The sequence below is a fragment of the Suncus etruscus genome, chromosome 4 (assembly GCF_024139225.1).
Source record: "Suncus etruscus isolate mSunEtr1 chromosome 4, mSunEtr1.pri.cur, whole genome shotgun sequence".
In the NCBI taxonomy this organism is placed as follows: domain Eukaryota; kingdom Metazoa; phylum Chordata; class Mammalia; order Eulipotyphla; family Soricidae; genus Suncus; species Suncus etruscus.
The window spans coordinates 80,498,596-80,513,557 of NC_064851.1; the positions used below are offsets into that span (position 1 = coordinate 80,498,596).

General features: G+C 36.8%; 1 protein-coding gene and 1 non-coding gene across 3 annotated transcripts in view; one reads left to right on the plus strand and one right to left on the minus strand.

Annotated features, from left to right (window-relative positions):
- The window catches only part of CDK19 (cyclin dependent kinase 19), a 146,231-nt gene that overhangs the window by 25,535 nt on the left and 105,734 nt on the right, over positions 1-14,962 (minus strand). For both annotated transcript variants that reach the window (XM_049771193.1, XM_049771192.1), the window contains one exon: positions 7,111-7,168. In XM_049771193.1, coding sequence (XP_049627150.1) covers positions 7,111-7,168 — 58 coding nt within the window. The remainder of the gene's footprint in view (positions 1-7,110; positions 7,169-14,962) is intronic.
- Positions 11,646-11,779, plus strand: LOC126007723 (small nucleolar RNA SNORA2/SNORA34 family). Its single transcript, XR_007495213.1, has one exon. It is a non-coding gene; the product is annotated as a small nucleolar RNA SNORA2/SNORA34 family (small nucleolar RNA).

The window sequence follows — 14,962 nt, forward strand, 5'->3', positions numbered from 1 at the left end:
ACACTTAAGAGATAGTTTGCTGTAACTTAGCATTAGTGAAGATTTATACCAGTTAACTTATTTAAATATTGTACGTGTACAAAGGTAGGTATAAGAACAAGTATTGCTAACTATCATATCTCACTGCATAAGTGTTACATCCCATTTTTAATAGCACTGATATATACATATATATTAAAGCTTTACATAATGGTTATACTCTAAACTTTTTGCAAAAAGAAGTGATAAAATCTTTGACAGTTATGTGGTAAAATGCGATCATATCCTGGAGAAAATGTGATTATTTTTATGAATTCATAAATAATAAATATTTTATGAGTTTTTGTGTTGTTTTGTTTTTTGGGCCATGCCTGGTGGCACTCAGAGGTTACTTCTGGCACTGCGCTCAGAAATTGCCCCTAGCAGTCTCAGGGTACGATATGGTATGCCAGGAATCGAACCTGGGTTCGTCCCAGGTTGGCTGCATGCAAGGCAAATGCCCGACTGCTATGCCAACACTCCAACAGCCCCTATTTTATGATTTTTACATATGTCATTTCATCTAATGTTTCTAAGACTCTAGTTTAAGAAGTATATTTTTTCTGAGATAACCAATTTATTTAGATTTTGGGGTCATACTTTGGCTATGCTCAAGGGGTTATTCTTCTTTTAGGGAGAGTTTGGGCCACATCTGGGATTAAATCATTCCTGCCAGGCTCAGGGGACCATATATGGTTTGCTGGGGATCGAACTCGGGTCCATACCAGATCAACAGCATGTCAGGCAAACACCCTACCGTTATGCTATCACTCCAGTGCCTAGGGAGTTATTTGTGGTGATGCTCAGGAATGCTAGGGATCAGACACAAAAAGTTGGCCATGTGCAAGGCAAGCACCCTACCCACTGTACTATTTCACTAGACCTTGAAATGAAGAATTTAAAGCTCTAGTTGTAAATGACTTGCCCAAGGTCATAGATAATAAATAAAGAAACCAGATGCCAGCAACTCAAACAAAATTTGTATTATTTAGCAGCTACATTCTTAACCTATGATCATACATCAAATAAATTATATATAATTTACAAGGTATGTTATGTGTTACAAGGCATAATCACAAAATGATAAATCACTGTAATTTGAAATACATAACATACACAGAAAATTTGATTGTATAAGGGTTCTGAATGTACTATAGCATGCCCATACTCTCCATTAAATGTGAAATATCAATAATCATTTGATACAATGTGACACAATGTAATATACATTTACAGTGATTCTATTTCAGAATCAGAGTTATTTGAAAGACTCTGTTAGAGTGTTCTAAAAATCACAGGTTTTAAAAAATAAAGCTATAACAAGTTGGAGTGATAGCTCAAAGGGCTGAGCATGTATTCTACTTGCAAGAGGTCTGGTAGATCCTAGGAGCAATCCCTGAGCATAGAGCTGGACATAGCCCTGCATGTCACCCAGGAGTGGCCCAAAAGAAAAAAGTTATAGAAGAAAGGCTATACTGGTGCCTATTCTTTATCAATTACATTTCCTATAGTAAACAAAAAAATTTTAAATCATCTTATCAGGGACAGAGTGGTGGTACAAGCAGTAGGGTATTTACCCAGCACGTGCTAACCTAGGATGGACAATGGTTCTATCTCCTGGTATCCCATATGGTCGCCCATGCCAGGAGCAATTTCTGAGTACATAGCCAGGAGTACCCCTGAGCGTCACACCAGGTGTGGCCTCAAAAAAAAAAAAAAATCATTCTCGTAACCTTACATCCACTCCAAAGCATCATTCTATCAACCTTACATCTACTCCAAAGCACTGCCTTATATACTTAACAATAATTACTGATTATTCTTGAAGAAATATAATGATCACTTTCACCTACTGAAAAGCATTCTTTTTTGGGCCACACCCAGTGATGCTCAGAAATCTCTCCTGGCTAGGGGGACACTGGGGATCAAACCAGGTCCATCCTGGATCTGCCGCATGTAAGACAAACGCCCTACCGCTGTGCTATCACTCCGGCCCTGAAAAGTATTTTATTTTTAAGCAAAAACTAAAGTTAGTACTTGTCCCCTTAATGTTTTTTGCTTGTTTGTTTTTTTGGGCCACACCTGGTGATGCTAAGAGGTTACTCCTGACTTTGTGCTCAGAAATAGTTCCTGACTCAGAAGACCTGGGAATGAAACCCAGGTACATCCTGGGTCAGCCACTTGCGAGGCAAATGTCTTATTGCTGTGCTATCGCTTTGATTTTAAGCCTTAATTTTAAGCCACATTATTCATTACCTGCTAATATCAAAATCAGGAAAAAATAATAAATGGTCTTTTTTGGGGGGAGGCACACCCAGTAGCACTCAGAAATCATTCCTGGCAGGCTTGGGGGACCATATGGGATGCCAGAAATTGAACCCATGTCCGTCCTGGGTCGGCCGTGTTCAAGACAAAAGTCCTACCACTGTGCTATCTCTTCAGCCTTAAAATAATAGTCTTAAAAGAATTCTTGTCTATTGCATGAACTTTGAAGGAGTTTTAAACCATTTTTAAGGTCATTACTACTTCAGAAATAAGCATTAACAACTGTTTTCCTAAATTTAGATATGATTAAAATCGTTCAATTCAATGGATAGCAGAAGTAAAATTCTGGTGTGGATGCTAAATCAGGAAGTATCAGATGAGAAAAAAAGCAACCAAAGAAAAAAGCACCATCAAGGAAAGGTGAAATGATAAAATACATGGAATAGATAAAAAACAAACAAACAAACAAAAAAACCCATGTACTGTAAGGATAAAAGCAAGTCTAATGGATTATTTTAGACTAAGTCCCCTGAGAGAAGTGTCAATATCTTCTTTATAGTTTGATCTGGAATGCCTGATATACCTATGTAGAGGTAAACTATGTGAAATAAAGTGAAATAAACTGGATTCTGAAGGATGACTCATTGTCAATAGTAGAGAAGGTGGAGTGTATTTTAGGTGAGGCCTGGGAAGTCTTCAAGACTGTTAGGGAGAAAGAGGCTTGGAAGAACACCAAGTTTTCTAATCAACTGTGGCCTTCTTATCAGTTATGAAAGAATTGTAACAGGACAGAGAGAAATCTCAGTGGTCAGAGTCATTGATGTAGCAGTAGGTATAGCCCTGTATGCAGCCCTGGAGTGGCCCTAGTAGTCTTCCACACTGCATGTCCCACATCCTTGGGTTCTAGCATTTAACATGTAGACATGTAGAGTGAGTATCTTAAAACAAAAGGTTAATAGGTGTGAAACACAAAAAAAATGTGATGGTAGAGCAAAAGGGGCCCCTAAAGGTCCCCTAAAAATGGCTTGAGAGACACGCCAAAAATAAATAAAAAAACAAAAATTGTTCATAAGTATCAGTACTAATTTTTATAAAAGTAGTATACTATTGAACATCTTAAAACAAATTAATCAACAAGGTATCTGTTTAGAAGATTTTTGCTAGTCAATGTTTACTTTAAAAAGTTATTTAAATCCATTATCTTGTATAACATTAAACATCCAAAAACCAACATAAGGGTTTTAACACAAATACTGATAACTAATGATGAGGTTAGTAGAGATAGGTGAAAGTAGTGAGAAAAAGAATGTAAATTTAGGTGTCTGGGAATCAACAGGATAAATGGTACAAGGGAGAATATAAGATGACGATCAATTTGACTTAGAACACATAATTGACTGTCAGCAGGACAAGTACAAAATAAATATTTTAGTAAAGGTGAGAGAATAGAACCTGAGATATAGATCTCAAAATTATTTTCATAGAACATAGGAGAAGCCATCCTGAGATCACAATTTATCAATTTTCTATGGGAGTAATTATAGAAGGTCAGTGTCAAAGGTATCTTAAAACAAAGATTAATAGGCACTAGAGATAATGTAATATCAGTAAATATAATACAAATGGCAACAGCAAAAGTGCAGACAAAATTGAGTGATGTGATCTATAGAGACAAAGAGAAAAGACTGTCCTAAGAGCATACTGATCAGAAGAACAAATGACAAAGGCAGTAAAGGTAAAGGAATGTCAAAAAAAATTTTAGTGAAGATAGTTTTTACTAAATAAAAATGAAGTGAGAGAAGAAAAAGAGAAGTACGTGTTCAAGAGTGTACTTGTGTTCAAGAAACACAGGTTTGCTCAACTTGCAAATAGATAAGCAAAGAAACATAAAGATAAGCAAACAAGATGTGTTCAAGGGAGAATATAGGCTTGAAGAGCAAGTCCATAGGAGTTATCTTAGAGAAAAGTTTCAATTAAAGGACAGATTACAAAAAAAAATAGGCATGATCAGAACCAATAGGTGACACACAGCATGTATCCTAAGTGGAGGAACAAGAGAGAAAAAAGAACAGGTAAGGGAAACAAAACGTATATAAAAAGGTTTATTTTAAAACTGGTAAGACTGAAGGTAAAAGAAGATTGAAGGTTAAAGAAGAAACTTGAGAAGGAAAGAATACTGAAGATGATTCAGAAACAAGAAAAAACAAGAGATAAGATTTTTGAAGCTAGGCACTCTCTCTGAGGTAACTTCAAAGCAGAGCTGTACTGATAAAAAGTGGTCAATGAGATCCCTACAGACAACTTCAATATAACTAGGTAGTAATATTTGTAGGGAAAGACTCTGAACTTGAAACTGAAGTTTTACCTACCTTTGAAAAGCTGAGCAAGCTACAACTGCTCTAAACATCTGCAGTGGAGGTGACCTGTGTGAAATGCTGTAGCATCTTGAAACTTCTATTATTCCACACCACATATTCACCTGTGTATTTTACTGTCTTTAAAAAGGAGAGATCACTCTTTATTCCCCTTAGTCTTTCCCTAGCATCTAGCAGAAAGTTACTAAATACTTAGAGTAAAAATTGTGAATGAAAAGAAACAAGTGAGGAGATGTAGAAAAAGAATGGGGGGGAGTGGGGTGGACCTGGAGTAATAGCCTAACAGGTAGGAGTTTTGCCTTGCATACAGCTGACCCATATTCAATCCTTTGCATCCCATATAGTCCACTGAGCACCACCAATACAAATTCCTGAGTACAGCATCAGGAGTAACCCCTAACCATCACCAAGTGTGGCCCAAAAACCAAGGTAGGGGTAGGGAGAACGGGATGAGAATGGAATGTTGTTTTTTTTTCCCTCAATTTACCATGTTCCTAATACCCACCACCAACATGTTTGAATGATTACCAATCCCATTAAATTCAAATGAATTTAATTTGATTTAATTTAATTTAAATTCAAATAAAAAGGAAGTTCACTGGGTATGGGGGAGAATGAGCACTATCATACCCTGTGTTCAGGGGCTATTCCTGAATCTGTGCTCAGGAATGACCCCTGGCAATGCTTGGGAACAAATATGGTGCTAGCGATTCAAACTATGATCAGCTGTGTGCAAGCTTTATCCCCTCTACTATCTCTTCAGCCCAAGAATAACATTTCTTAAACCAAAACTTATTCTATGTAATAAACCAATACCTAAATAAGAAAAAATATGCGTTTGTGCAAAGCAGGGAGGGAAGATGTGTCTTCAGAAACTGGGCTAGTGAATTAACAAGAGTAATCAAACATGCTTGCTGGGAAGAAGCAAGACAAATGAATTTGTGATAAATCACAAGTTTGTATCACACCTAGCATTTGTTTGTTTGGGGGTTCTCAGAGATCATTCCTAAAGGTACACTAAGGATAAACCCAGGCTGCCTACATGCATATCATAAGCTCACTATTTCTCTGGCATGATACATACTATTAAAAAAAAAAGAAAAGAATGCAGGATGACTCAGCAAAATTTTTAAATTTGGATTTCTTTGTTTTGGAAGTCCTTATGCAGCAGTTCTTAGGCCTTATTCCTATCTGTGCTCAGGGATCATTCCTGGTAGATTTCAGGGGACCATATATTTGTTGCTGGGGAATGAACCTGGTTGTGCAAAGCAAACACCTTATTTACTGTATTATCTGGCTGCTCCACAAAATTTATCTTTAAACCCTTCAAAAATTCATTGGATATTCAACAAAAGGCATTTCTATTATATACAACCAGAGTAAAATATTAGCTCATTTTCTTTCCCAAATCACAGCGGTAGGGTGTTTGCTTTGCACGTGGCTGACCCAGGACAGACAAGGGCTCGATCCCTAGCATCACACATGGTCCTCCGAGCCAGGAGCAATTTCTGAGCGCAGAGCTAGAAGTAACCCCTGAGCACCACCAACCCCCCCCCCTAAAAAAATCCAAAACAAACAAACAAAAACAACAAAAACCAAAAAATAAAATAACACAGGAAAAACAAAACAAAAACGAAACAAAACAAAAATGTTACAGGTATAAATGATGATGCTTTCTTTTACAACCATCAGGGTTGCAAAGGAGAATTTTCACTCTCACCCTTCCAGGCATTCACTGAGGAATGCTACTAGACATTACATTACTAGACATCACATTCCTACTGGACATTACAGAAAAAGGACAAGAAAATAAAGGATGTTCCCTCCCAGTAAAATACAATTTACTATGTGGAGGGAAGTCCAGAGTTTCTATCCGTAGGACTCCTGCCAATGCTTTAATCTAAGACAGGCATGTATGAGGGTTTATAAACATTTGACACAGGAGTGGAGGAAATTGGTTAAGATTTGTATGTATTCAGTCATGGTAGGAGGAAGGCATTCAGGGAAAGAAAATTTGGTAAAGCTTAAATAAAAATAAGGTATAGAGCTGAGGGTGTCGTTCAGTGGCACAACACTTGCTTTGCATAGGTGAAGCCCTGGGTTCTATCCCTGGCACATCCCCCACTCAAAAATACAAACAAACAAAATCCTAAGATTTAGTATATTATGAACACGGTCACTGTGCAGGACAATGGTTGTGGCATAAATACTGCTTGAGATACTAAATAAAAATTAATTTTTGTAGGCTTATCAATTCCTATTGTTGCAGCAGGTTAGAATCTTATTTGGGGAATAAACCTTAGGGGTGCTTTATAATCTATATTTCCCTGTATTTTTTCTGAGAAGATGAGGAAGCCATTTTAAAATTAACTATTTAAATAAGAGTATTAAAGAGGGAAACCATCTTTGTAATTACTTTAGTCTCTTAAATTACTTTAAGATAATTACCTACCTATTTTGACTCTCCCCCTCTCAGGACCTTCTCCCATTACTAGGATATTTGCTGGTTTCTAGAAATAAAAATAGAGCATTCAAATTACTGTGCTTATTCTTTTGACATGCTCTAAAAATATAATTTTAATAATATGAAAATATCATTTCTATATTTTCATCAAGATTATAAAAAATGTTAAGCACCTTCTATGTACTTAAATCATTTGGCATACTAAATTAACACTAAATATAAACATCCTTGCCCTGGAATATATCTTATTTTCAAAATTATGTAATAATTAATTATAAATATTAGTGCTATAATTTCTATTTGCCCAACAGAAATAACAACTGATAATAATTAAGAACCTGCACATATCACAACTATACACAACTGTCCATGAGTTTTTTCAGTTTAAAAAATTATAAATTTTCAAACCATAATTCCTTTCATTTAATCAGAAGGAATATTGTTTCCTTCTAAGTATTTCTGCATTGTGTAGGAGACATGACCAACATTCAACAGACCACATTAAAATTCACATCCTTTTCCAGCTGCAATTCATGCGAAAGTGAGAAATTCTGAATATAACTTCAAGATGTAAGAAAATAAAAGCTAAATAGAGAAAGGAGTAGGCTGCAAATATATTCACCATCTTTTAAGTCATTCTCATTTGTAGACATTTGGAAATAGGGAAATCTGTGGAAATTGGCTTTATTTTTCCTCTCTCCTTCTGGGAAAGTTAAGTAAGTCTCTTCATAAACTCTCTGGAGAAAAACAGTCTTTGATTCATTCATTCAATGAATACATTTTTAGTTTTCAAGGAACAAAAAACTATGTTAATAAGACTAAGAAACGATAGAAAAATAAAAAAGTTAAGAAGCCAAGCTCTTAGCTTTTCTTTCCATAAGGAGAAATAAAAATCAGAAATTTTATATAATATTAGAAAGAAGTGCTATATGTGAGCCACAGAGAGGCTTGAGACTTGATTATACGGATCTATACTATCATTAAAAAAAAAACTTTATTGATTGATTGATTGGTTGTTGGGCCACACTCAGAAGTGCTCAAGGGCCACTCCTGGCACTACACTCAGATATCACCCCTGGTAGGCTGGGGGACCACATGAGATACCGGGAATCGAACCAGGGCCCTTCAGGGCAGGTCACATGCAAGGCAAATACCCCACCATTGTGCTATCATTTCAGCCCATGGGTCCATACTATCTTTAACATTCCAGTTTATTGGCTCTTTTTAAAAATAAAAATAATAAGACATTAAAAATAGTTCAAATGAGGAAATGATTACTGTCTCCATTGCTGGGGAAATCATTCATTGGAAATAAAAGCAAGGTTGGTACCCAATATCCAAATACTGAAAAATAAATAAGAACTAGTATGGAAGAATTCTCCCAGCCCCACCCCAAAGTGTCAGTGATAGAATCTAGGGCCCCACACAAGTAAGGCAAGCACTACTGCTGAGCCACATTTCTGGCCCCTATAATGGAAGTGCTGACAGGGTCACTGCAGAAAGTGGGAATGGATAAGATTCTCAAGAGATAGTGAAAAGTCTGAGAACAAGGAGAATTCAAGCAGCAGGCTAAAGAATAAAACTAGACTCTGGATAGCACTAAATGTTAGATGAAGCAATCAACATTTAAATTATATGCAAAAGAGGGGCCCGGAATAAACACAGTGGGTCGGACAATTGTCTTGCAATGAGGTTTTGATCCCTGGCATGCCATATGGTCCCCCAAGCCTGCCAGGAGTGATTTCTTAGTGCAGAGACAGAGCACCACCAGGTATGACCCAAAAACAAACAAAATAAATTATATGCAAAAGATAATCATAGGTCAATGGAGAATATCTGAATGTAAAGTGACAAAAGCTCTGTCCAAGTTCTCAGCAACATAAAAAGGAAGTATATGGTAAGCAAGGGGGCAAGGGTGGTGATATAGGATACATTCTGGGACCAGTGGTGAAGGGAGTTCGACACTGGTGGTGGGAAATGGCCCTGATTCACCGCATATCTGAAATCCAACAAAGCAGAGCTTTGTAAATCACAATGGTTACAATAAAATAGTTTTTTTTTTAAGGGAATTAAGTATAAAGCTGGGTAACATTTTATTAACAAAAATACATTTGTTATTTTTGCCACACTCAGCAGTGCTCAGGACTTCTTCAGGTGTCATTCCTGGTGGTGCTTGTGGGGTGAACCATGTGGAGTGTGGGGAATCAAATCTGGGTCTGCTGTGTGCAAGGCAAGCACCTTACCTGCTGTACTATTGCTCTGTCCCTGGGTAACTCTTGTTTTTTTGTTTGGGGCCACAGGTGGCAAGTACTCAGGGGTGACTCCTGGCTCTGCATTCAGAAATACTCTTGGCAGGTTCTGGGAACCATATGGAATGCCATGGATTAAACCCTGGTTGGTCATGTGCAAGGTTAACACCCTACCCACTGTGCTATCACTCCAACCCTGACTAATATTTTAAGAGGAAAAAAATGACAGCACTTTTGATAAGCTGAAGCCAGAAGATTAGGAAAAGGAAGAAATAAAAAACTGAGCAGAATTTAGAGTCTGAGTTTACAATAATGGAGATGGTGTTTTTACACATAAAAACTATAAGAGAGAGAAAAACGCAGAATGGTCTCACTCATCTATGGGTTTTAAGAAAAATGAAAGACATTCTTGCAATAATAATTTTCAGACACAAAAGAGAAAGAGCTGGAAGTTCCAGCTCACCTCAGGAAGCTCACCACAAAGAGTGATGAGTTTAGTTAGAGAAATAAAAAAAGAAAAAAACAAAACAAAACAAAACTATAAGATTGTCATGACAGAGAGAACATCATAAAGAAAAAGCTAGTACAGGAAGTCTAAGAAACAGGAGAGGCCTTACAAAACACAACTTGAATTTGAAATTTATTGTAGATAACTGAAGATCTGAGGCAAAAGTAGTTTACCATTCCAGAGAGAAATAACATCAGACAAAAACAAATCTCTGTGGCTGAAAAGATAGTATAGCAGGTAGGGTGCTTGCCATGAAGGTGACCAATCTGGGTTAGATCCCTGACTGAGCTTGATCCTTTGCACCACATATGGTCCCCCAACCACACACTGCCAGGAGTGATCTCTGACCACATAATCAGGAATAAATCCTGAGCACTATCTCCTCCTTCCCCCCACCTCATTAATTAAAAATAAATCTTTAGGGCTGGACTAATAGCACAATGGTAGGGTGTTTGCCTTGCACAGGGCTGATCCAGTAAGGATCTGAGTTCAATTCCTAGCATTCCATGTGGTTCCTCAAACTTGCCAGGAGCAATTCCTGAGTGCAGAGCAGGAGCAACCCCTGAGCACTGCTGTGGTGTCTCAAAAACCAGAGTAAAAAATAAAACTTTAGGGGTCAAAGCAATAGCACAGTGGGTAGGGTGTTTGCCTTGTACACAGCTGATCAGCTTGAATCTCAAGCATCCCATATAGTCAACTGGGAGTAACTTCTGAGCACAGAGCTGGGAGTAACGCCCAAGAATTTGCCAGGTGTGACACAAAAACCAAAAGAAAACAACAAAACAGAACAAAAGAATGGGGAACCCCACTCTTATATCTTGTGCCATCATCTCCCACCTTTCTAGACCACAGACTAGCCATTTTCCTCGAAAACATTACTATATACATTACTACATATTGGGGACAGGTGGGATGTGGCATTACCTTTTCTCAGGCAGTATACAGCCTTGAATCTCAGCTAACTCAATGAAGTAATTAGTTGACAATCCCTTAGTATGATATTTGACATATTCAAATAACACTGCAAGGTAATATATATATATATATTTAATCTGAATAGATGTATTATTAGTAGTCACCTGGTAGCACCAGATGAGGTGCTAAACAACTCAATAGATCAGTTCTTAAGTAACTGAGACTCTAAATCACTCCCCCCAAAAAATCCTTCACGAATAATGGGGGGGGGAGAGACTGAGAAACTCAGCTGCAGTCAAATATAGGGACAGAAACCCAGACAAGTCTGCAAGCCCATCAGAATGACTAAAATCAACACTCACTGCACTAGCGACAGAAATTAAGAAGGCATTTGCCAGCAAAATTAAGCAATCACTAGACAGAAGTCCAACAAATTCAAAGGAAAACTTTTTCAGAGGATGAGATTACAGACAAATGAATTGAAGGAGCTAACTAGCAAGACAAAGTAGCAGAATTTCACCGGGAAGAACTATATAGATGAACTTGAAGATAAAAGACAAGCCAGCATTGATAAGAAAGTCAAAAAGAAAATGGAAACAAATAGGGAAAAAGTAAGGTACTTAATGAACAAAGAAAGACAAGAAGGTTAATCTCCAAATATAGAGGAATACCAGAAGGTGAGGGAAAAGGGAAAGGGAAAAAAATGAATGATGGGAAAGATAATAGTTGAGAGCTTCCCTATTCTCCAGAGGGAGGCAGGTGCACAATTTTAAGAGGTAAAAAGAGTACTAGCCAAATAGAGTCAAACAGAACAACATCAAGACACATAGTAATTAAAACTGCAAAAAACCTTGGCCCTGAATCAAGGCCAGAAGTTTGCCAAAGCTATTGGTTTCAAGGAGCCTAAAGAACTATCTTTCAATAGACTGGTAACAATTTCAGAATTTTGAAAATATAATGGCTAGTTTACTAGAAAGAAACTTCCGAGTTATTGGAGATAATGTAGACTCATAACTGGTAGTCAACTAAGTACTGAGATTTTAAAACAAAAAACCTAATTTAACTTGTTCTTAGAATTATAATTATAATGCTGTTAAATGTCATCATTACAAAAATTACTCTAAGTTTTCCATCCCAAAAGAATAGGATAATTCTGAATTATGGGCTCTCTTTGGGCACTATCCTTTTTAACATGATCAAATTAAATAAAATTCAAATTTAATAATTTGGAAAAGAGTACAAAAACCAGAGACAGAAAAAAACCTTAAATATAAGGGAAATAACATAAGAATCACAACACATCTTCCATATGAACCAATACAGGTAAGGAAAGAATAAAATGGCACATTAAAATTACTGAAACTGGGGCCGGAGAAATAGCATGGAGGTAAGGTGTTTGCCTTTCATGCAGAAGGTCATCGGTTCGAATCCCGGCGTCCCATATGGTCCCCTGTGCCTGCCAGGAGCAATTTCTGAGCATGGAGCCAGGAGTAACCCCTGAGCACTGCCGGGTGTGACCCAAAAACCACAAAAAAAAAAATTACTGAAACTGGGTGGCTCTAGAGGTAAGGTGTCTGCCTTGCAAGCGCTAGCTAAGGAAGGACCATGGTTCGATCCCCCGGCATCCCATATGGTCCCCCCAAGCAATTTCTGAGCGCTTAGCCAGGAGTAACCCCTGAGCATCAAATGGGTGTGACCCAAAAAACAAAACAAAACAAAAAAACTCTTATTTTTACTCCATTCTATTGCTTTTCTTTCCTTCAAACAAAACCACGTAACTCGAATTATTGAGCTCCACCTCTCAAATAGAGGGGGAAACAAGGGAGGGTACCAGGACCAAACAGATATATGATCATTAATAGTAAGCTAGACAAAGAGGGGACCACTTACTCTAGCAGCTTGGGGGGATTATGGGGGGGATATGGTTGCAGGAAGGGAATGGGGATGGGGGAGGACAAATTTGGTGATGGGTATTCCCCTCATTCAATGTTAATATGTACCTAAAATACTACTGTGAAAGATATGTAAGCCAATATGATCAAAATAAAACTTAAAAAAATTACTGAATCAAAGAAACTCAAAATCTCGAGTCCACCACCCTGCTCTCATTTAGAGGTGAGGGAGGGATTCTTGTTTCTCAAACGAACAAGAGCTGGCAACATTTGTGATAACCAAACCTGTCTTAAATAAATTACGGAAAGGCCGTTTATATAACCATATAGCTTATGGTAGAAGCAACAACCTTACACAATAAAATATGAATATACTTATAGTATATAATATATTATAAAAGTATAAAGAACAACATAGCTCTTTATATTAATAATATCCCTGAATATCAATGCACTAAAAATTCTCCTATCAAAAGGCACAGAGTGGAGGGATGGATTGAGAAACAAAAATCTATCCATTTGCTGCTCATATAAAATCAGAGGATAACCAAATCCAAAGTCAACAATAACAGAATCAATACCCAATCTACAACAAGCTGTAAAAGGGGGGAACAATTGCACTAGCATTACAGGGGTAAAGGAGGGAGATATGGGATGCAGGCTGGGAACAGAGATGGAGGGAGAACAACATTGGTGGTGGGAATGCCCCTCATTCACTGTCACTATGTGCCTTAAATATTACTGTGAAAGATTTGTAATTCACTTTGACTACAATAAAAATTTTAAAATAAATCACAGGATAAACATAGCCTTAGAGTAAAAGGATGGAAAACAAGTATACAAACCAATGGAAAACAAAAATTGCTGGGACAGTCATACTTTTATCACAGAAAATTGGATTCAATCTAAAAAAAGAAATTAAAGACAGGAATGGACACTAGTTGATCAATAGAACAATTACTAACTCTAATCGACATATAAACAATAACTATTTTGCCAAAAATAAATTGGAAGGGTCAGCTCACAAATCTAGGATAACATATGGATGGAAACTAATCATAGCGGGAATCTTCATCATTATCACCAATGGATAGATACACTAGACAGAATATGAATAAAACATAAGAGCCTTAAATGAAGAACTAGCAGGGACATTCTCCAAGACATAGGAGTGGACATGGGACATTCTCCAAGATAGATCACATTTTAGGTAATAAGTCTAATACAAAAATTCACAAACTTAAGAATCAAACCAAGCATCTAATCTGACAAGGCCAGAGATACTAAAATTAACCAAAAAAAAAAAACAAGATGTGGAGAAATGCTAATACCTGGAGACTTGACAACATGCTGTTAAGTAACAGCTGGATCAAAGAGGAAACCAAGGAAGAAATAAAAACTCTTTGGGAATAATGATAATGAAGAAATGAGTTACCAAATCTACAGAACAAAAGCAATATTTAGGGAGAAAGTAACAGAATATAGCCAACATAAAGAAAGAAGAAAAAGATAAAAACCAACAACCAAACTGCACACTATATATGTTTGAAGAACCGATAACAAATGAATCCAAAGACTTGTAAAAACAAGAGCAGAAATCAACAATACAGAAACCAAGAAATTGATATAAGGAATAAATGAAACCAGGATGGTCCCTTGGAAGAATAAACAAGAATAAACTGTGGACTAGACACATGAAAAAAAAATGAGAAAATGTTCATATAAATCAGATCAGAAACAAAAGGAGAGATATTACAACTTGAGATCTTACTAGAAAAATACTCTATTATGTTAAGCTGGAGAACTTAAAAGAAATAGACAGATATCCTAGAAACATGTAATTCACCAAAAACTGATTGAAGACCAAGCAGAAAGCCTAAAAAAACATTAATGAATCTTTTCTCCACTCTTTATTTAGATGCCTCAAGTACAATAAAGATACTAGCATAAACTATTCCAACTCCACTCCCACCACCCAGTGTTAGTGTCCCTCCACCAAGGTCTGAAGATTTCCAACTCCTTGGCAAATTATTTTTTAACTTTCACGTGTTTGGGTCTCATGCTTATGTAAAATATATTTCTTTATAATTTATTTTAAAAATGAGTAGAGATAGATACTTTGTATGATATTAATTAAAGTTCAATTGATCAGGAACAGGCAATAGTTCCAAACTTTTTTCAAACTTTTATTCAAGACATATTCATAAACAAAGTTGATAAAACCTTAGGAAGAAAAAAGTCCAAAGACTTTTGAATACTTGAATACAGAGCTAAAA